The 22784-nt window shown below is 54.2% G+C and overlaps 1 protein-coding gene across 7 annotated transcripts in view; it reads right to left on the reverse strand.

The window, feature by feature from the left end:
- Positions 1-3178: 3178 nt before the first annotated feature.
- EHMT1 (euchromatic histone lysine methyltransferase 1) overlaps positions 3179-22784 on the reverse strand; it is a 146452-nt gene continuing 126846 nt past the window's right edge. For 3 of the 7 annotated variants that reach the window (XM_081237347.1, XM_081237344.1, XM_081237345.1), the window contains exons 19-27: positions 20021-20175; positions 19089-19256; positions 18837-18981; positions 18412-18489; positions 17356-17471; positions 15913-15999; positions 15446-15524; positions 4807-4982; positions 3179-4680 (exon numbers count right to left, since the gene is read on the reverse strand). In XM_081237347.1, coding sequence (XP_081093473.1) covers positions 4506-4680; positions 4807-4982; positions 15446-15524; positions 15913-15999; positions 17356-17471; positions 18412-18489; positions 18837-18981; positions 19089-19256; positions 20021-20175 — 1179 coding nt within the window. In that variant the 3' untranslated portion in view covers positions 3179-4505. The remainder of the gene's footprint in view (positions 4681-4806; positions 4983-15445; positions 15525-15912; positions 16000-17355; positions 17472-18411; positions 18490-18836; positions 18982-19088; positions 19257-20020; positions 20176-22784) is intronic. The other 4 variants (XM_081237349.1, XM_081237348.1, XM_081237346.1 and 1 more) reach the window with 2 other exon arrangements.

Genomic DNA, 22784 nt, shown 5'->3' on the forward strand with positions numbered 1-22784 from the left:
AAGACAGTATGATGCTGGCATAAAGATAGGCAAACAGATCTATGGAAAAGAAGAGCCCGGAAATAAAGATGCACACAGCAGGTAATGGTCTACAAAGGAGCCAACACAACTCAACGGGAGAAGGAAATCTTCTCAAAAAATCAACAGCTGAAGCTGAAACAAATAGATACCCACATCGGAAAAAACAAATATTTATCTCTATCTACCTCACTCTACTGATGAAAATTAGTTTAAGATGGGTCATATGCCAAAATATTAAACCTAAAACTATCATGCTTTAGAAGCAAGAGAATATCTTCTCAGCGTTGGGGTAGGCAAAGACACTTGCTGATAGAGAGAATACTAATCAAGGAGGAAAAAATGTAAACTGGACGTGCTCACAATTTTAAACTGTTCCTAAGAAAATGAACGAAAGGTTACAGATGAGAGAAAATATTTAAGTACTTCTATGTGACAAAGGATGTACGTGCACTAGAACATATAAAGAACTCCTACACTCATTAACGGAAAGATAGGCCAATTAAAAAACGCACAAGGGCTTCCCTGGTGGCGCAGTGGTTGAGAGTCCGCCTGCCGATGCAGGGGACATGGGTTCGTGCCGCGGTCCGGGAAGATCCCACATGCCGTGGAGCAGCTAGGCCCGTGAGCCATGGCCGCTGAGTCTGTGCTCCACAACGGGAGAGGCCACAACAGTGAGAGGCCCGCGTACCGCAAAACAAAACAAAACAAAACAAAACAAAAAACGCACAAAAGACTTAACAGGCACTTGGCCAAGGAAGACACACAGGTGGACAACAAGTTTCTAAAAGGTGCCCAGCACGAGTCACCAAGGGATGCAAATTCAAACCACAGTGAGATGCCACCAGGACAGGCAGATTAAAAAGACCAACATTCGGGCTTCCCTGGTGGCGCAGTGGTTGAGAGTCCGCCTGCCGATGCAGGGGACACAGGTTCGTGCCCCGGTCCAGGAGGATCCCACATGCTGAGGAGTGGCTGGGCCCGTGAGCCATGGCCGCTGAGCCTGCGCATCCGGAGCCTGTGCTCCGCAACGGGAAAGGCCACAACAGTGAGAGGCCCGCGTACAGCAAAAAAAAAGACCAACCTGACCCAGCAAGTCCATTTCTAGGAATTTACCTGAGACAAACAGACTGGTACAAGGATGCTTGCAGCAGCTTTATTAATAATAGCTCCAAACTGGAAACAACACATATGTGCATGCCCAGGAGAATGGATAAACAAATTTGGTACATTCCTACTGTGGAATGCTCCTCAGCAATAAAAAGGATGGATGAACCGGCGCTTTATGAAATGTGAACAAAAAAACAGCTAAGCAAGAGATACTGGGCAGAAAGAGTAACCTACATGTCCCGCATACATGAGGTTTAGAACAGGGAATGCGTCTCGGAGGCAGGGACCAGCTGGGAAGGACGGGAAGAGATTTCCCGGGGGGATGGGAAGAGTCTGTGTCTCGATAAGGAATGGGTTACACAGGCAAAGGCATTGGTCAAAACTCACTGAGTTGTACGCAAAAGAGCCACCCATCTCACGGTATATAAACTATTCCTCAATTAAAAAATCTTATATTTATTATTTCAAACTATATACCAAATAAATTCCACCTGGATTCAAGAGCTAAACTTTCAAATCAAATACTAGGAAATTGTACTGGAGAATATTTTTATAATTTGGAGGTGGAGGTCTTTCTAAATACAGTACAAAATCAGAAATCACAAGACAGATTTTACCACATAAAAATTTAGGTTCAGCATGGGTAAAAGGCTACAATATACAAAGAGCCCATACAAATCAATAAGAGAAATATGAACAACACAATAAAATTTTACAAGGCAATTCACACAGGAGGAAAGCCCCACCTGTAATAAATAAGACAGACATTCGTGTTTATCAGTAACCAAACAAGTGTGAAGTAGCACATTGATCATTTTTCCTCTAGACATTACAAAAAGAAGTCTGACAGTGCTCAGTGCTGGACGTGGGGAAATTCACCCTCTTCGAAAAGGCAGAAATCAGCGCACGTCTTAGGAATGGGGTTTTGGCGACAGATTCCAAAATGTGGCTCTGCAGTGCCCTTTGGTCTCTTCTCTAAGAGGGTAATCGCACAAGTAGAAAAAGATGACGCTCAGAATTCTTCTTTCTGGCCCCATGGAAACGGATGCAGCTGTCAGGGAAGAGTGGGTGGGAGGGGCCCACTGTCTAAAGTTGGCGGGGCGGGGGACACCCCCAGGCAGGCGGGAGGAGGTGACAGGTTTGCCTTTGAGGAGTTAAGTGCAGCCGGGTGAGACCCTCACACTCCAGCCACGTGTGCCCCGCCACCGTGGATGGGAGTTCCCTGGCCTGCCTCCCACCCACCGGCCAGCCCTCCAGAGCCTCATATCTGCAGTCAGTGTCCCATGGAGCAGAGACCCAGGCCTATCCCCCAGGCCTGCCAGCAGGATTGGTGGGGGAGCATCTTGCCAGCGCTGAGGGGCACCACACAGCCCCCAGGACAGGCTGACAAAGGAAGCAGCCCAGCACCCACTGCCAAGACGGCACCTCGTGGGGGCCCCTCATCCCACAGACCTCCCCAGCACCCTAAAGGTTTGCACCTAGACTGTCTTGATTCAACAGACAGCTGTTTGGACACCAGCACTGGCCCAGCACATAACAGGTGGACCGCCAACACACAAGGCCCTTCGTCCCCTGCAGTCCCCTGGGCTTGGAGCCCGAGGGCTGAGCTAGTGGAAGGCACACAGGGCTGGCAGGTCTCAGGGCCTGAAAACCAGCTGCAGATGGGCCCTCCCCGCCAGCACAGCCCCTCCTGTGGTCCTGCTGCCCTCAGAAGAGAAAGGCAGCGAGCCCTGAGGACCCAGCCCAAGTCCTCCGGGAAGGAAGGGCTCTTCGGGCACACCGGTCACAGCTCAGGCTCCTGGCTCCGCACATCGGGCCTTATCCGCGTCCACAGGGAAGGCGCCCTGTTTGCGCTGTTTGCAAAATGCAGGTTCTGGATAAATGTCTGAAAATGTCTAACTGAATGACGTCTGTGTATAAAAAATAGAGCATTCAAGCTGCTTCTTGTGTTCAGAGGCTCCCGATGAGTTTTGGGACTGGAGGTTCTGGCAGGAGGAGAGGGCCCAGCCTCACCACGTCCAGACACAGATCTGATTCCAGACCTCCGTCAGCCTCCAGAGAGCTTGGCACACACAGACGCGCCCCCCACGCACACGCACAGGCACACACACAGGCACACGCACGCACAGGCTGCCTGGGGAGGGGCGGGCCGCGTCCTCTCCGCAGGGATGAGCGGGGGTGTCAGGTCCACCTTCTCAGACTCGGCACAGGGCTGGGCCTGCCCACTGGTCCCCGGGGCCGTGTGGGGACCCCACGAGCACCGCATCCCATGGGAAACACGGGTGTTTTGCAGAAACCAGTTGAAACATGATACCATGATGAAACCTCATTTAAAGTACTTCTTTTTTTTTTTTTATTGATTTCATTGAAAACAGAACAAGAAATGGTCTGAGCCAAAAGACTGCTCTTAGAACTGTCAAAAACATTTTAACAGAAAAAATAAACATGACTGCATTATGAATGTTTTAGAAGAGTCGCACAAAAAAACCCACTGTTACTGCACTAATTACAGTATTTAAAAAAGTATATGCCAAAAAAAAGTATATGACCTGGCAGGCCATCACACAAAAGGTGATGGCAAATTTATTCACACTACAAGACTAACATTTTAAAAAAAGTTTTCTCCTGCATTTTATTCTAAAATCACTTTGTTCTCTTTATACAGTTGATAGTTTATTTTCACATGGTGAGTAGAAACCACACCAGAATCAGCACCGTTGTCTGTGTTTTCTGTTTTTTATTTTTTGTTTGTCCTAATGTCCAATAATGGTAGAAAATAAATCAGTTTATTCATCATCAGAGCGTGTGGCTTAGAAATCAACAGAAGGTGCCGGCCTCACGGCACTCGCAGGGCAGGTGTGGGTCCTCTGTGGGCCGTGGCCCTCCTGCACCCCCAGACCGCTTCCTCGAAAAGAAACACGTTAGAGGTCTGGTATATAGGACTAGATATAGGATTTCTTTAAAAAGCAAACCCACGTTTTCTCCAAGGTCAGTGGCGGCTCGGCCCTGACCTCTCAGGAGCGGTGGGGACAGGGTCTGCGCGGCCCCAGGAGCCGGCACCAGCCCCTCGGGCCGTGGGTGGGTGACGGTGGCTTTGGCGGGGCCACACGGAGGGGTCTGGGTCGACAGGACACTGCCCACAAGCCCAGCGGTGGGACGGGAACGACGGTGAGCAGAGGGGAAACGAGAAACGTGGAAACGACAAAATCACCATCAGAAACTCACGGGCGACACCAGTGCAGAGTCCCAGAGCGCCCACCGCGCAGCCCGGTCCCGCCGGCACCAGGCTGGGGCCGCAGACGTCGTCGTGGAGCTTCTCCTTTTCTCCCCGAACCGCAGCGTGAACGGCATCCGCTTGGGCGCCCGGGCCGCGGCTCTCAGAGCGGGTCGGCGGGGGAGGAGCTGGTGTCGGGCAGCCCGTCCTCCTGCGTGGCCTGGGCGCCGGCCTGCCGCTGGGCCAGGGCGGCGCTGGAGTGCCGGCACTTGGGGGAGCCACAGCGGCAGCTGAACAGCTTGCCTTTGATGTCCCAGAAGCGCTCCCCGTAGTCAAACCTGGGGGGAGAGCAGAGCTGGGCGGGGGTCCGGGCCCACCAGCACCTCCCGGGAGCCGGGCCCACCTAGCCCCGCCCGAGCCGTCCAGTCTGGGGCAGGTAGCGCGTGCGCCTGGTGGGCACCTACCCCAGCTGCTCCCCAGCCTCTATCAGGCGGGTGCTGAAGAAGGCGATCCTGGGGAAGCGCAGGTCCTGATGGGACATGAAGACGCGCACGGGCACCAGGTTGGGCTCGCAGTGGTGGTTGATGAAGCGGCTGACGTTGCCATAGAAACGCGCATCGATGCAGTACAGCTCTCCGTCCTGGGGGAGACACGCACTGAGCGTCCCAGGAGGGCAGGCGTGGGCACCGCCACTGCCACCCAGCAGACGCTACCCTCTCCTCCCCCTCCCTCCTGGGGCTTCAACTCGGGGGGTGAAAACGAGCGCAAACATGGATAATCTATGTGGCCGGCACCGTCCCATCCGACGCTCTGATGCTGTCTGCAGCAGGACAGAGGAGGACAGCGTTATGGGAACCACGTGGGGTGGCTATGGGGCCACATGGTCCTGTAAGGACCACTGGGCAGCACAACTCCCCAGAGACCTGATGATGGAGGGGCAGGAGTACAACTCAGCAGGAGTGGGAGACGCAGGGGGCACTGGGCAGAGGGACACGGGGACGGGGGGCAGAGGGACGGGGGCAGAGAGGCAGGGGGTCACAGGGGCAGGGGTCACAGGGGCAGAGGGGCAGAGCTGCTTGGGGGCTGAGGGGCAGTGGGGCAGCGGGAGGGAAGCTGCCAGGTCGCTCACGAGGGCACTCAGAAAACCACAGACCCTTCAGGGCAGAGAGGAGCCCCAGGACTGGGGTCCCAACCGTGCCTCTGGCATTGTTGCCGTGGTAACAACACAGGGCAGAAGGGGCTGAGGTGACCGTGAGAAAGTGGCCTGGTCTAACCATCCGAGCCCTGAGAAAGAGTCTTCTCTGGAAAGATCCAGAGCGCAAGATGGACCCAAAGTCAGAGGGGCCACACGGCGAGGACACCCACCCAGAACCGAACCCCTGAGTGAGCAGCAAGCAGATCCCCCGGAGCGCCGCCGTGCCATCGGCCACTGCGGTGACCCTCACGCCACGCCAGGGACCAGGGGGGCCAGGGAAGGGCCTCAACTACACTGATTTTCTCCCCTTTTCTGTGTCTTTATCCATAAAGGCAAGAGTAAGAAATCCTGGAGGAAGTGAAACACGTTTTCACTTTTTCTCTTTTCTTTTTTCCTAAGCTGAACAAGAGACTAAAGCAGCAGCAGAAAGGGGCGGGTGAGAAGCAGGTTCCCGTGTGACGAAGGAAGGAGGCCCTGGGCTGGACCCCAAGCAGCGAAGGGCCCTGCGGACGCCTCCTCTACCACCCAGGGGCACAAAGCGGCCCGGACGCCCCCTCCCCCCTGGGTCCCTAAGGGGAGCCCCTGTAAGGGTCCCACGTGGAGACCCCACCCAGAGCCTGCAGGACCCACAGGTGGCCCCTCAGGGACACCAAGGCTTCCTGGGGGACAAGTGGGGGTTCTTCCCACACTGGTCCCTGGCCCTAGGCCCCCGCCACACCGCCCACACTTCCCACAAGTTATGTCCTGAGCCCTTGGTCACCGGCCTGCACCAAGTGGGGGCCACCCATCCTGAAGACCTGACCACCGCTTGGCCTGGTCCCAAGAATTCCCTCTATGAGAACACTGCGTCCCTCCTGCAACAAACGGCCTTTCTCGGGTCTTTAAGATGTGTCCTTTCAGATGTATGTGCTGCTTTTTTAAAGCTTCTCTGATCCAGAAACCACCCACACCTGGTTCTGAGGCAAAAATACTGTGGGGAGGGAGCCCCATGCCCACACGAGCCACCCACATGCCACCCACATGATGACTCTGAGACGCTGAGGGCGTGAGGGCGCCCAGGTCAACCACGGGACTCGAGCAGAGGCTTGAAGCGGGAGGAGATGGGGACAGAGCAGGTGTTTGGAAGGTTCCAGAACAGCAAGGAGAGGGACAGACTCAGCAGCATGAGGACAGGTGATCAGACCCAGTAAACACCTGGAAGGCAGAGCCGGAAAGTTGCCTGATACCTCAAATGGTGGGTGGGGGAGCGAGGCATGGCCAGATGGCCCAGTGGGTATGGGCACTCTGACACGCCAACACTCGGGGACACACAGGCCTGAGCTGGAACGGCCGGGGGACGCGCTGCATCCATGGCTTTTTACATGCCCAGAATGAATGACCCACGAGGCAAGACTGAAGAGGGCTACCTGCTCGGGCCCAGGAGGAGTGGACCAGAGCAAGCAGGAGACCCACACGGCTGGGGGCCAGGGCTGAGGGCCCAGAGTCAGCGGCACTCGGGTTGCCAGGACCCTCCCGGGGGCACAGCCCGGTGTGCGGGGCTGAAGAGACGGAAAGGCCAGGGGTCAAAGGCAGCGGTCGCAGCAATGGGAAGAGAGAGGGTGGCCACTGGAGGGATGTCCCTATGGGGACCGGGGGCTGGCAGGGGTCCAGGAGCTGCTCAGGGGAGGAGCCGAGAGACAAGCACAGCAATCAGACAGGGTAACTGCATGTCTTAGACTCTGATAATTAAGAAACGGACTTGGAATCTGCAGTGTTTTTACAGAAGCACCAGCCAGAGCAGTCTGGAGACAGAAAGCTCCTCCCAGACAGGTAAGCGGGGAGCGTGGAGAGACCTGTGTGGGGCCCCCTCAGGGCACCCAGGAACGCCCCCTCCGCCCCTCCCCGGATGGCGTCCGCACGTGCCCCATCTGTCAAAGGATGTTGGTGAGAATCAGGGTGCTGACCTGTGGTCAGGCAAACTGCCTGGTCTGCGGAGACTCGAGACAGCCTGACAGAGCATTTCAGAAAAAGCAACAAAGAAAACACCTCGTGAAGGAGTGGACGCTCCGGGAAGGCTCCTCCACGGGGGTCGAGCTCAGCGGCTGGCATTCCTAGCTGTGCTGCACAGTGGGCACGAGGCCGGGGGTCTAGGGCCCTGCGAACCTTCCTTGCTGCAGGTGGGACCCTGAGGGCTGCACCCCAGGGCGAGGGTCACTGCAGGGGAGGCTGGGCTAGACTAGGAGAGGCTGGCGGCTGCAGCTCAGCCCCGAACCACCCTCGTTCCCACAAATGGACAAAGTGATTCCAGATGAGGGCTCCGAAGCCTCAATGCATTTTCTTCAGGCAGGTTTGCAAATACAGAGTTTGGAACCCAAACAAAAACTAATCAGGAACAAGGGGCAATGGGCAAACAGAATGAAAATAAGCAGGAAACCCCCAGACACTAGACACAGACCCACAGGGCACAGATGCTAGCGGTGCCAGATGGTCGGGGGCAGGCTCTGGGGACACACGCAGGCCAGCCTATGGGCCAGTGCAGGCCGACCACCGGCAGCACAACGCCCCATGTTCAAGCAGGCATGGGATTACAAACCAGTAATGATGGCCCAACAATGGCCCATAAAATCAGCTTATCCACCATGTTACTACAATAAGTACAAGAGAGATTGCGGGGGCATTTCAACAGATGCAGAAAAACACTGAACACAGCCTAACGTCAATCCAGGTCACTCTTGGTGGACTAGGGACGGAGCTCTGAGCACCAGCACCCGTGGGAGCCTGGGTTCTGGAAGCTTCCTCCACCAAGGCAGGCACAGCGGCCCGGCCGGGAGGGGACTGTCTGCTGATGACACGATCGTGTCCACTGAGAAGAGAACTCACAAATAAATGCTACATCTAGTCAGTGAGTTTAACAGGTCACAGAGTTAAAAAGAATAAATATTTCTATGTATCAAGCAACTAAATCAGGGGAAAAAATGCCATTTACAAGAGCACTGAAATGGTCCAACACCAGGACCCTGTTCCCCACCACGAAGGAGCAGCCAGCACCGGACCTGCCCTCCTGCCAGGACTCTCCAGACGCGACACGTGTGCCCGGGACACGGCCGAGCCTCCCATGAAGCTGCCAGTCACCACCACGTGGCCCCAGGGGATGAGGACACATCCACCCAAAGCCTGACATGAATGCTCTCGAAAGCTGCGCTAACCGCCAACACCTGGAAACAGCCCAAGTGTGTCTGCTGTGGATGGAGGAGCAGCCTGAGGGGCGTCCACACGATGGAGCAGTGATGACCCAACCAACACAAACACGTGACGCCGCAGATGAGCCCCCAGAGGTTCCCTCCACCAGGGAGAGGGCCAGACCCAGAGGCCACGTGCCGTGGGAAACCACCCGTACGACATTCTGGAAAAGGCAAACGGCAGCGACAGAGGGGCCGGGTGTCCCCGAGCTGGTCTGCATAACTCGGTGCAGTGGTGCTCACCCCAGTGCAGAACTGGAAGAAGACCCCAGCCTCGCTCGCTCACAGAGCACCCCCCCCCGGGCAACCTGTGACTTGCTTCTCACGAAAGCCACTCCCGCGATCACGTCACACCGTGCATGGTTCTCCTGCTGGCCTTCAAGAAGGGGGCTGTGTGCTTGGGGCCCCTGGGAGCAGACAGAGCCCTGGCTGGACCTCAGTCCTGCAGCCAAGAACTGCGTTCTGACAACCAGCATGTGAGCCCGAGGACTCTGAGGTCCAAGGTCCAGAAAAGACGCAGCCGTACCATGCCTGAGTGACCCTGAGCAGAGGACCCTGAGATCACTGATGGGGCAGGAACCAGGAGGCACCTGTCAAAACCAACAGAGTTGGACACATAAATGGGTGAATTTCCTGCATATAAATTAGGCCTCAGTAAACAAATCAGCACCAGAACACTTCTACGAGGGCATCTACAAAAAGCTCACATCACACTTAGTGGTCAAAGAATGAATGCTTTTCCCTTGACAGAGACGGGCAAGGATGTCCCCTCCCACTGCTGAGACCCCAGCCAGGCTCTCAGGACAGACTTAGACAGGCAAGGAAGAAGGAGAGCTGTCTTCACTCACACAACACAGTTATGTACACAGAAAATCCTAGAGGATCGGCAAAAAAGCTACTGGAATTAATAAGTGGATTTAGCAAGGTCGATATACAAAAAACCAACTATTTCCATATCCTAGCAACAATTAGAAAGCGAAGTAAACAGCAACATTGTTCATGAAAGCATAAGAGCATGGAATACTTGGGAATAAACTTAAGGGAACATGTGTAGGATCTACACCCTGAAAGCCTGAAAGCTCTGCGGAGACCTGGAGGCGACACCAGGGGCCAGAAGGAGACCTAACACTGCAGACGCCGAGGCCCTAAACTCAGCAACAAACGGGAGGCAACCCCAGCAGGGCTCTGGCCGCGGCATCCCATACTGATGCCCTGATTCCAGAACCTACAGGGAAACGCAAAGGACACAGAAAAGGTGAAACGGCTTTAGGAGGAAACACAGGGTCTGAGCACAACGTGACCTGGTTTCAGGGTTTAGTCTCACGGCCTTACCGGCGTACCTTGGTTTGCTGAACTTTGCAGACACCACGTCCAGTGGGTCTGCGGGCTCCATTCTTCCAACAGTATCTGCTTACTTCCTGTCTCCGTCACATTCTGAAAATTCTCGTAGTATTTTAAACGTTTTCAGTACTACTGTATTTGTTACGGTATCTGTGGTCAGTGACCCTTGATATTACTACTATGACCCGCTGAAGGCTCAGATGATGGTTAGCAATTTTTAGCAATAAAGCATCCTTTGATTAATGTATCTACATTATTTTTTAAGACAATGTTATTGTACACTTAATAGCCTATAGTATAAACATGACTTTTAGATGCACTGGGACCAAAAAAAAAAAAAAAAAAAAAGTGTGTACTGTAATACGCTCTACTGTGATATGCACTATGTTGCTGCTCTGGAACCGAACCCGCAGCGTCTCCGAGGTGCGCCTGTGATCAGGACAGTGATGCAGGTTACGGACTGGCAAATAAATCAAAGGAACAAAACACAGTCCAGACAGACCTACTTTCAATGGTGCAAGTAGAGACTTTACATTCACATGGACAAAAGGGAACCTCAACCCCTATCTTACACCAAAAACAAAAATCAATGCAAAACGTGAGACCTGAAACCGTAAAACTTCTAGAAGAAAACAGAGGTGGGAAGCCCTTTGATATTGGTCTTGAATGATTTTTTGGATTTGACACCAAAAGCAAAAACAACAAAAGCAAAAGTAAACAAGTGGACTACACTGAACTAAAAAGCTTCTGCACAGCAAAGGAAACCATCAACAAAATGAAAAAGCAGGTACCAGGTGTTCCCTGGTGGTCCACGGGTTAGGACTCAGTGCTTTCACTGCCATAGGCCCAGGTTCACTCCCTGGTCGGGGAACTAAGATCCTGCAAGCCGAGAGGTGAGGCAAAAAAAAAAAAAAAAAAAGGCAGATACCGAATGGGAGAAGATATTTGCAAACCATGTGTCTGATAAGGGGTTATTATCCAAACTATATAAAGAACTCACACAACTCAGTAGCCAAAAAAAAAAAAAAAAGCCAATTTAAAAAATGGGCAGAGGAACTGAATAATCATCTTTCCAAAGAAGACACACAGATGGCCAACAGGTACATGAAAAGATGCTCAACATCACTAATCATCAGAGAAATGCACATCAAAACCACAATGATTAATCACCTCACACCTGTCAGAATGACCGTCATCAAAAAGACAAGAAGCACTGGCGAGGGTGTGGAGAAAAGGGAGCCCTCGGTGCACTGCTGGGGGGAAGGTAAATTGGTGCGGCCACTGTGGACAACAGTGTGGATGGAGCTTCCTCAAGAAGGTGCAAACAGAACTACCATGTGATCCAGCAATCCCACTCCAGGATATTTATGAAGGAAACAAAACCACAACCTTGAAGAGACATCTGCTCCCCCATGTCCACTGCAGCACTATTCACAACAGCCAAGATATGGAAATAACCAAGTGTCCACTAATGGATAAGAAAATGTGGCACACACACACACAGTGGAACACTATTCAGCCTTTAAAAAAAAAAAAAAAAAGGAAATCCTGCCATTTGGGACAATATGGATGAACCTCAAGGGCATCATCTGAGATAAGCCAGCAAATGACAAAGACGGCATGGTGTCACTTTAGGTGGCATCTTACTTTTTTTTTAAGGCAAAAACTTTCATGGAAACCGAGTAGAATAGTGGTTGCCAGGGGGTGAGGAGTGGGGGAAACAGGGAGACAGTAAATTTATAAAATGAAAAAGGTCTGAGGATCAAATGTGTAACATGGTGACTACAGTTGATGACACCTTTGTACAGCCGAAACTTGCTAAGAGAATAGAACTTAAGTGATCTCACCAAAAAAAAATGTGTTAAGTGAAAAAAACACACCATACACAAAAGTTCTTGAAACAGATCTTAGATCTAAATGTAATTTTGCTAAAATATAAAAATTCTAGAGAAAGGAGAAAATCTTCACAACCTTGCAGCAAAGATTTCTTAGGACACATAAAGCACTAAACAATTTAAAACGTTTTCTGTTCTGTGAAGAGGAAGGAAAGGCAGGAGGGAAATACTCACAACACACGTTGGACAAAGGGTACCATTCAGGGCTTGTGAAGAGCTCTTACAACAAGCGGCCCGACGGAACAACCCGCAATAATTTTTTTTTTTAATTTTTAAAACTTCTCCACAAACGATGATGTAAGGAAGCCACTAAGCCATGAAAAGACGCTGCCATAGAGTGAAGATGTGGTACATACAGTGGACTATTACTCAGCCATAAAAAGGAACGAAATAGTGTCATTTGCAGAGATGTGGATGGACCTAAAGACTCATACAGAGTGCAGTAGGTCAGGAAAACAAATATCATATAGTACTGCTTATATGTGGAATCTAGAAAAATGGTACAGATGAACTTATTTGCAGAGCAGAAATAGAGACACAGATGTAGAGAACAAACATATGGACCCCAAGGTGGGGAAGGGAGGGTGGGATGAATTGGGAGATTGGGATTGACATATATACACTACTATGTGTAAGATAGATAACTAATGAGAACCTACTGTATAGCACAGGGAGCTCTACTCAATGCTCTGTGGTGACCTAAATGGGAAGGAAATCCAAAAAAAGGGGATATATGTATATGTATAGCTGATTCACTTTGCTGTACAGCAGAAACACAACATGGTAAAGCAACTATACTCCAATAAAAATCACTAAAAAAAAAAAAAAAAAAAAAAGATGCCGCCATCATGGGGCATCAGAATTAGTGTCTGAGCTGCCCTTTGCTGCTGGCGAGTGTGTGGGGGAACAAGCCCTCCGGAAACTGTTTGCCGTTTCTTCTAAAGTCAGTAAGTGAACCCTCACCAGACGGCAGTAATTCCACCCCCAAGAATTAACTGAAACAAAGACTCACATCCACAGAAGTCAAGTCTGAAAATCCACTGCAGGTGCACTCCTGGCCATAAAAGCCAGAACCAGTGGGTCCACCCGCAGGTCAGCACACAGCCCCACACAGCGATCTGGGTCACCACTCCCAACGTGAAGGAGCGGATGGCCCAGCAAACCATCACAGGTCAACGCTATGACCCTAACCGGATTCACAGGTCAGTGCTCTGACCCTAACTGGTTCACAGGCCAGTGCTCTGACCCTAACTGGGTTCACAGGTTCAATGCTCTGACCCTAACCTGGTTCACGGGTCAATGCTCTGACCCTAACTGGATTCACAGGTTCAAAGCTCTGCCCCTAACCTGGTTCATCTGTCAATGCTCTGACCCTAACTGGATTCACAGGTCAATGCTCTGACCCTAACTGGATTCACAGGTTCAAAGCTCTGCCCCTATCCTGGTTTACAGGTCAGTGCTCTGACCCTAACTGGATTCACAGGTTCAATGCTCTGACCCTAACCTGGTTCATCTGTCAATGCTCTGACCCTAACTGGGTTCACAGGTCAATGCTCTGACCCTAAATGGATTCACAGGTTCAAAGCTCTGCCCCTATACTGGTTTACAGGTCAATGCTCTGACCCTAACCTGGTTCACAGGTCATTGCTATGGCCCTAACCTGGTTCACGGGTCAATACTATGGTCCCTAATGAGGTTTACAGGTTCGATGCCATGATCTAATCTGGCTCACAAGTTCAATGCTATGCAATCAAATCCCTACAGGAGTTTTGTGGAACTTGTCAAGCTGATTTTAAAACTTATATGGGAACTTCGAGAGACCAAGAAGAGCAGACACTCCCAAGAACCCCAAGGTAAGCAGAGGTAAACTAGGATAATCAATACAGTACAGGCTGCCCAAGGCCGTCAGCAGACAGAGGGCAATCCAAGCTCTCGTGGACACCTGATTTATGACAAAATCTGCACTGCTGAGGGGTGGGGAAAGGACAATCTTTTCAACAAACGGTGCTCAGTCACACAGATGTCAATACAGGGAAGAACATAAAGCTTGACCCCCTTCAGCAAAAAAGCAATCTGGGAAATAATATAAATGTGTATCTTTGTGACCTAGGTTTTAGAAAACTTATCTTGGACATGATAGAAACCCACCTGTATACATAAAAAGACTGCCAAGTTGGAGGATAATAAAAATAAGAACTTCTGGGCTTCCCTGGTGGCGCAGTGGTTGAGAGTCCGCCTGCCGATGCAGGGGACACGGGTTCGCGCCCCGATCCCGGAAGATCCCACGTGCCGCGGAGCGGCTGGGCCCGCGAGCTATGGCCGCGGAGCCTGTGTGTCCGGAGCCTGTGCTCCGCAACGGGAGAGGCCACAGCAGTGAGAGGCCCGCGTACAGCAAAAAAAAAAAAAAAAAAAAATAAGAACTTCTGTTCATTAAAAGACATCGTCAGGAAGTAAGCCACAGAGGGAAGATATCTGCAAGTCAAACGTCAGGAAAGAGCACTGATCCAGAACATGGAAAGAACTGCTGCAAACCAGTAAGAGGCAAACTGCTCAGCAGATGCGGGTGGGCAGGAAACCCAGCCCGGCTGCAGCGCCACACACAGGCACACACGCATGCACGCACGCACGCGCACAAACGAGCAGGCCTGTCGGGTGGCTGCCCACGGCCCTGGGCTAGAGCCGCGCCCCAGGCTGCAACCTCCAGGAACACAGGCTGCTCTTCCAGACACTTGTCTCACTAATGCTGACCCCTTAGGGTGTGGCTGCAGGGGCAGGGCGGGGGTCAGGCGATGAGCAGGGCGCTCTGAAGACACAGCCAAGAGTGGCAGGCACGGGAAGGTGAGTGCCTGGCTTCACCCGACCTACAGGTGGCTGTTCAGGGGTCTCGCAGCTGCTGCGGGGGGACACAGTACTTGTTTCCCCGCCTCCACCTGAACTCCCTCCCACTGGCAGCGACAGCGAGTTCTTAGAAGGTCTGAAGTCAGCAATTTATGAATTAAGGAGCAACCCTGGGAGCCAGGACAAGGCAGGACAGGGCAGCCTGCGATGGCTCAGAAACTGCCCTGGAAACCAGGGCCCGGAGCGGACGAAGCCAGGGTCCAGCTCTTCTACCCGCACCTGGGAGGGCACCAGGGTCACAGAGAGACGCACCCACCCTGTTCACAAGTGTGACCCTCACTCCACACGAAGGCTCGCCCCCGTGCACATGGCCCCCGAGCCTCTTGGCGGCCCTCACCCTCGCTGAGAAGGAAGGTGGGGCTCAGAGGCTGGAGAGACGTGTCCGAGGTCCCACACTCTCACACGAGGCTCGCTGGGCAAGCTCAGGACCTCTGGGATCAGGGACCCAGCGCCAGTCTGGCGGGTGAGCCTCCTTACCAGCCCGGGCCCCGCCAGCAGGCCCCTCCACGCAGCACAGTCCCTTCAGCTCTACGCCCAACCCCTCAGGACGCATTACCTTGTTGTCAAGGTCAAAGAGGTAAGAATCTTCCTCACGCACGTCAGCTTCCGAGTCAGAGATGAGCTCCCCGACATACCTGCGGGGGCAGAGGTAGACGAAACCGTGACAGGTGCATGTCACCCAGGACCCAGACGCAGGGCACAGGGGCCCTGATGGAGCCCACGTGACTGAGAATTCTGCCTGTGACTGAACAGGGACTTCATCCGGGTCCCACCCTCTATCTGCCCAGGGATCCGAACGGATCATCCCTACACGTCACAGAGTGCTGACAGGTCCTCTGAAATAAGCCATGAGCTGGTGAGAAAGTGCAGGCAGAAACGCGGAGGTGGGTGGGGGCTGCCCGCAGCGAGAACGCAAGCCAGGCCCAGGCAGCCCCTCCCCGGTGTGCACTCCTAGTCCCTCCCCGACGGCTGCACCCTCCCCCATGACAGCAGCAGCCCTGGGCTGACCGGGCCCTCACTTACTCGCAAACAAAGGTGCCCAGCGGGATGTCCTGCAGGGACCGCACGCCCCAGCCCATGTTCTGCGTCCGATAGAGCTGCAGCCTCGTCCTGGAAAATAGGACCAGCCACTCACGGCCACGTTCCACCACACTCAGCTCACACTCATGTTACCACACGAGTGACAGGAGTAAACAACACAGAAGATACAACTTTCATGTCTGGAGATGCGTTAGAACTTCGCATGCAATGCAGCGGTGACTCCTAGAGTTACCCCCCCCCAACCCCCCTCCCTGCACCAAGGTGCCCCTCACAGCGCCTTTCACACCCTCAGGAGGCAGGGCAACCTCAGAAACCGGCCTGAGGGTCAGCGCGTGGAACACGGCCCGCGGCCCTCCCTGTGCCTCAGCGTCCTCATCTCCAACGTGCGATGAGGACCAAGGGGGTTATGAGCAGGCCCGCTGGCCCCAGGCTGCAATGCAGGTGAGCTCGGGCAGCATGCCAACCACAGAGCTGAGCTGGCCCCTGGGGGCAGCTGCGGGGCCCCTCCCAGGCCCCGAGAGCTAGGGCATCCCGCCAGCCATTTGTGTGTCCAGTGGCGTGTCTGTCCTCACCCACAAGGACTTTCTGCCACACGCCAGGACACAGAGGTATGGGCTGGTCACAAGTGCTGTAAGGTTACTGATATTAATAGACCCCAAAATACCATAACGTTCATGTTGAGCTAAACTTACATAGGATACGAATCTTCCCTCATAACCTTTGATTTTCCAACTCTCGAGCATGTTCACGGAGGGAAGGTTCATGACCAGAACCCCAGGGTCTGGCTCTCTGGGTGGTCAGTGAACCAAGCGCCCGAGCACCAAGGGGCAACATGTTTTACATGAGACTCAGGACGTGGGTATGAGGGAACCACATGAGTGTTCACACCAGACCAGGACCTCGTGAGCTTGGACCACGCAGCTCTTGGCAAGCCTGCCTCTTGCCTTCGGGCCGTCTGACCTGAACCCAGGTCTGAGCGGGTAGGAAACACGGAAGGCTTCCACTCTTTTTTTTTTTTTTTTTTTTTTTGCGGTACGCGGGCCTCTCATTGTTGTAGCCTCTCCCATTGCGGAGCACAGGCTCCGGACGCGCAGGCTCAGTGGCCATGGCTCACGGGCCCAGCCGCTCCACGGCATGTGGGATCTTCCCGGACCGGGGCACGAACCCGTGTCCCCTGCATCGGCAGGCGGACTCTCAACCACTGCGCCACCAGGGAAGCCCAAGGCTTCCACTCTTTACGTCAGCCTCTAACATCGGTAGAGGTCAAGGGCTCCGAGGAAGCCACCTCCACGTGCAAACACACATACGCTAAACACACGCTGCTCCCGTTTGTGGACACACACGTGAAACTAGAGAGCTGCCCAAGGGACTTGACTGCTTTCAAACTTTACCACAGAGGCCCTGGCGCAGCCCGCGGCACCTCACCTGAGGCCGTTTTGCACGACGCGGTTCCGGCAGGTCCTCCAGCAGGAGCAGGCATGGTTGCACTCAAAGAGCAGGGGCGGCTCCGCCATGTTGAACTCGGGCAGGAGCCGGCCATCCTGCGGACAGACGCGCAGCGAGGGCTAAGTAACTGACACCAACATGCCTCCTCAGACCAAAACACTGCCCCAGAAAGCATGGTTTCTGGCCAAACTCTACACCTGGGAGGACAGGGTAAGGCCACACACTCACGCTTTGTCCGAGGCCACGCGAAGCCTCTGGCCAGCAATCTGCATGGCTTTTGGAAACCTCTGGGACAGCTCTCCTTGGTCCCTGACTGTGGCCAGCCTCTCTGCCCCAGTCGACCTCCCCCCATCCCCGTCATCCTCTCTCAGCCTCCCTGAGGCCATCAGCTCGTGGGCCCCTGGACTCCTGCTCTGCAGCCTCCAGCCTGGACCACCTGCCAGCACTACCTGCCACTCTGCAAACCCCTAAGGCAGGTCCCAGAGGGACCTGCCACCGCTTTTCTGTCCGACACCCGGAACGCAGCAGAGCCGTTGGGCTGAGCCCAGGCTATGCAGCTGAGTCTGAACAGTTAAGAACTTGCCCCCTCTCAGCACGGCCAGGCTTTGCAGGAAACACCAGGAGACCTGAGCCCCGCCAGTCCTGCCCACGACACCTGAGCCTCGCCTCGTTTGGACAACACTCTTGACGCCCCCTTTGCTGTAATGTTGACGCTGTGCCAGTGGCCTCCACGCCGGGCCTGTGTGCCCTCTCCACCCCAGGACACCCTGGCTCCTCCCCCAACAATGACCTCTGAACTCCCCAAACCAAAGCCAGGGAGGGCTCTCGTCTCAGAAACTGGCCTTGGGAGCCCTTCTCTCGGCTCCCTCCAGGCCAGGCTCAGGGATGGCCACCTCTGCCGCCCAGTCAGTTCCGTCTGGCCATCCCCAGGGCCCACAGAGAACGGTGGCTCCGTCCCCAGTACCCGGCCTCGGTCCCGCCCCCGTCCCCTGGCCTCTGTCGCTCCTCCCCAGCCAGGCCCCCACGCAGGCTCACCTTGTCGTACCAGCAGCGCATGCTCAGCTGGCCGCACATGCAGTTGCTGGAGGAGCAGTCGTCGATGCACACGCAGTACTGGGGGGAGGGGCGTGTCAGATGGAGCCCCGCCCCGCCCCCCAGTGCTGTTCACAACTCCAGTGACAATCCTCAAAATTCTGACTCTTGAGGACACCGGGGGCGTGCAGCCCCTCAGGAAGGAGGGTGTGGAGAGAACGCTCAGGCACGAGGCCTTGGGGGCTCGCAGGAGGGGCTGGGGAGGGACCCAAAGGAGGAAAGGAGGCTCAGACACCGGGCGGGCACAGCCCCAGGAGGGGAAAGACCGGGGCAGAGCCACTGCGGCCGAGGGCACCCCTCCCCGCTGCCCAGGCTGCTCTGGGGGCCGCAGAGGCAACACCCCACAGCAGGGCCCCCCCACCGCTGACCTGCAGGTGGGTAATGTTCCTGTCGATGTTCATGGGGGACGTCACACAGTTCTGAGACACGTACTTATAGCTGCTGGGGCACGGCTCGCCGTCCACACCGTTGACACACGGGATGGGGATTCGCTCATAGCCCCGAGCGATGTCTCTGCCGCAGGAAGGGGGCGTCAGCTTTCCCGCTGAGCCCTGGCCCAGCCAGAGAGGCTTCCGTTCCAAGCCTCAACCCTGCCCGGAGGCAAGCCCTGGTCTCCTCACCTGCTCACTGTCTTCTCCACCAGGGCGGGCCTGTCGGGGGCCGCGTCGCGCAGCGCCTGGCTCATCTGCAGGGCGCTCCACACCTGCGAGTTGAGGCTGGCGCACTGCAGGGGCGTCTCCCCCTCCTTGTTCTTTAGTGTGACATCGGAGTCCCGGGACAGGAAGAGGCTGGAGGGAAACACAAGTCCACAGAACATTCAGATCTTAAGTCAAAAGGTACAAGGATGAGATTCGCACGATGACAACAATCAGTAAAAATAAGGAGGAAACAGCATCCGCTTTCAGATGAACCAGCTGACCGGCCGGTGCTTCCGCTCACATCATTACTCTTCTCCCCCGTTTACTGTCAAAAGTCCTCTTTTTCCTTGAAGGGAAGAGCATGTAAATAACTAGGGATGGTATTTGATTTTTCTTGGCTTTTCCATTCAAAGTCACCCTCAGGATGAAAAGGGCAGCAATGCCTAGCCGGCCATGTACTCAGTCCACGCCCAGCAGGCAATCCGAGGCCTGACCCAGTCAGGGCCAGACGGTGCGCCAGAGCCCTGTGCCCCCAAGGTCCCGATCTGAGAGGCCGAGGGCCCCACCGCAGGGGCATCCCCTAGTCCCAGGCCCCTGTGAGATGAGAAGTGGGGGCCACACCTCCCTGAGCTACCGCCAGGGGCAGAGCAAAGGCTCCGGACCTGATGGCAAAAGTGACGCAGGAGGGGCTTCCGGTGGTGGTGGGGGGGGGCTCCCAGCTGGCCCTCCAGCCCTCCCGTGGGTGCCGCTCCTCTGGCCCCGAGCGGAGGTGTTAGGACAGGGCTCCTCTCCACGTGTGACCTGGGTATTTGGGGATTTTCACCACGATCCTCCTGGAGCCACGCTGACCGCAGGCGTGAACAGGAGAGCCTAGTCCGCCGCAGGAAGTCCCCAGAGCACCCGGAGCCACTCACACAACACAGGCGTAGCGGTCCTCCCTGGCGGCAATGTGCAGGGGCGAGTCTCCATGGATGTTCACGGCGTGGAGGTCACACCTGGCGGCCAGCAGGATCTCAGCGATGTCCACACAGCCCGAGAAGGCCGCCCAGTGCAGGCAGATGTTCTCCTCCTGCATGGAAGACACGAGCGTGTGAGGCCGAGGGGGCGACGCGGCCCACCTGACAGAGGCTTCCTTTCCATTTTGTCTTGTTTTCGTTATAAAAGTACATTATCACAGTACAGAACACGTTAGAAATAGAAGGAAACATCAACTTCAATTAGACCACTCTAAACCCGACACGTAAGTAATATAACATCTAGGGGTAGTTTATTTTTTAAATTATATTGGCTTTGGAACACAGTTATGATTGCAGGATAGAGTAATACTTGTACAAGATTTGAAAAAGACAAATTTGATTAATTAAAATTTTATTTCATGAAAAACTAAAAACTTTAAATGACGCAAGAAAAATTAGAAAAATATTTGCCATATGTAAAATATATGATTTACCAGGTATAGATTATATACGTGATAACAAAACTTTCACATTGTTTATTAGAAGACTACAATTTTTCTTTTTAATAAGACTACAATTTTGAACAAATAAATGTGGAAAGAGAAGGAAAATAAAAAACAACTTACATAAGGTAACAGTGAAGAATAACCCTAAAAACAAGAAAATGTCTGCACGAGAACCACCATACATTCGACCTGCCACACTGGGGACACAGCGTGAGGAGACCCACGCCCACCCACGCGGCCGGCTGGACAGCCCAGGCGGCCGGCTGGACAGCCCAGGAGCCCGGCCGCCCAAGGAGCAGCACCCAACCCCCCCACCCCCGCTCCCTTGCTCACCAGCCCCCTGTCTCCCTTCCTCCCTCAGGGACGTAACCAGTGACACTGTAGCAGTTCTCTTCCTCTGAGTTATTAGCCTCAGAGATGGGGCTGCTGCCTGTTCTTTCTGCTCTGCGGACAGGTCGTATGCTTGGCTCACACAGCCGATCCCTTGGGAACCACCGGGACCAAAGCGCAGCCTGGGTCCCGGGGCGCCGCCCACACCACCAAGGGGTGCAGCACGGCCGGGCGGCCGGGGCACCCCCTGCACTGCCAAGCGCCCCATCCCAACACCCATGTACATCCCACGCCTCCAGCTCAACCAACTTCAGGAAAGACAGGAGCACAGCAGGAGCTAAGTGGTCTGTGTCTGTCACCCTCGACATCATCGGTGTGTTTCCAACAGAGAAAACTAAGGGCTGGCCCTGCCGTCAGCCCCGGGTGTCCTGAAAAGCCGGGGCTTGTCTGGCCTCCCCTCCTGGGCGTCACTCTCAGAAGCTCTCTACCCTCTGCTTCCACCTTCTGCACATCTGCGAGCTCCCAGGTGAAGCCGCAGAGTCTCCTGAGGGGCCTCTTTCTCTTTCCTTCATCAGAACGGTTTGTGACTTTATCACCAGAATTAGGTTCTGAGAACTTCCCAGGCCCCTAAGCCCTCCTGCCGGGGGGACTGTGCCGTCTCCCAGCCTCTCTGAGGTCCACCAGCTACGTTACGACAGGCCTACACGTCTGATGGGGCTTCCAGCAAAGACAGGGCAAGAGGGACCACACTGGGTTTACCCCCCTCCACACCTGAAAGAACCAGAGTAAGACCAAACAGTCAAAATGTGTGAAATAACAATTTTCAAGAACTGGACATCAGGCAGTGAAAGGCTGTGCCCCCGAGAGAGGAGCAAGGGGGCCTGTGGCCACCTGCTCACTGTCCCTCTCGGGCTCCAGGCCAGGGCAGCCAGGGCTGCAGAGCAGGCTGTGGGGCTGGGAAAGAGGCCTCTGGAGGGCTGTACGTTCCAAACCTGGACCTCCAGGAGGACACACCCCCGAGGCCAGGTGTAGAGGGCTCAGCACTGGCCCCACACAGGAGGGATGAGCGGCCTCGGGCCGAGACCTGCTCTGACCACCTAACAAACCTCGAAAGTGAAACGCAAAGTGACCAGACCACTTCTAGGTCACTTTGCTGCACCCAGAGTAAGGCTCACGAGAGTTCCAGGAACACAGAAGTTCCCAGCAAGGTAGATCCGCAACGTCTCGTGTCCAGCACAAGGCCACCAGGAGTGCAAAGACGCAGGAAATGACCCACAATGAGGAGCAAGACCAACGAATCAAACCCAGAAGTGACACAGACCAGCAACGAGGGCGTCAGAGCAGCTGGAATAACTGCGCTCAGGAGAGACACATTTCAGAAAATACCAAGAAGACCCGAGCAGAATGTTCAGAACTGAAAACCATGACGACTGACGTGGAAGCACGCTGGATGGAATTAACAGCATAACTGACGCTGTGGAGGAAAAGGCTAGTGAGCTTGAACACAGAGCAATAAAACCAGCTGAGCAGAAATCCAGAGTGTAAAAATAATTTTAGAAAATGAAAAGAGCTTCCGTGAGCCATGGAACAACTTCAAGCCCCCTGGCACACGTGGAACTGGGGCCTCGAGAAGTGGGGTGGGGGCAGAAGCAGCACTGGAAAAAATGACTAGGGAATTTCCAGCTTGATAAAACCCCACACGCACAGACCCAGGGAGCTCCATGAAGCCTAAGTGCACATGTGCACACACACAGCACCAGCCACCTCATAATCAAACTGCTAAACTCCAGTGATAAAGAGACAATCTTAAAAGCACCTGAAAGAAAAAAGACGTGGTACGTACAGAGAAATGAAGACAAGGATGCCACCAAGACTTTCTCACTAGA

The sequence above is a fragment of the Mesoplodon bidens genome (assembly GCF_964165515.1).
Source record: "Mesoplodon bidens genome assembly, chromosome: 6".
Classification (NCBI taxonomy): Eukaryota; Metazoa; Chordata; class Mammalia; order Artiodactyla; family Ziphiidae; genus Mesoplodon; species Mesoplodon bidens.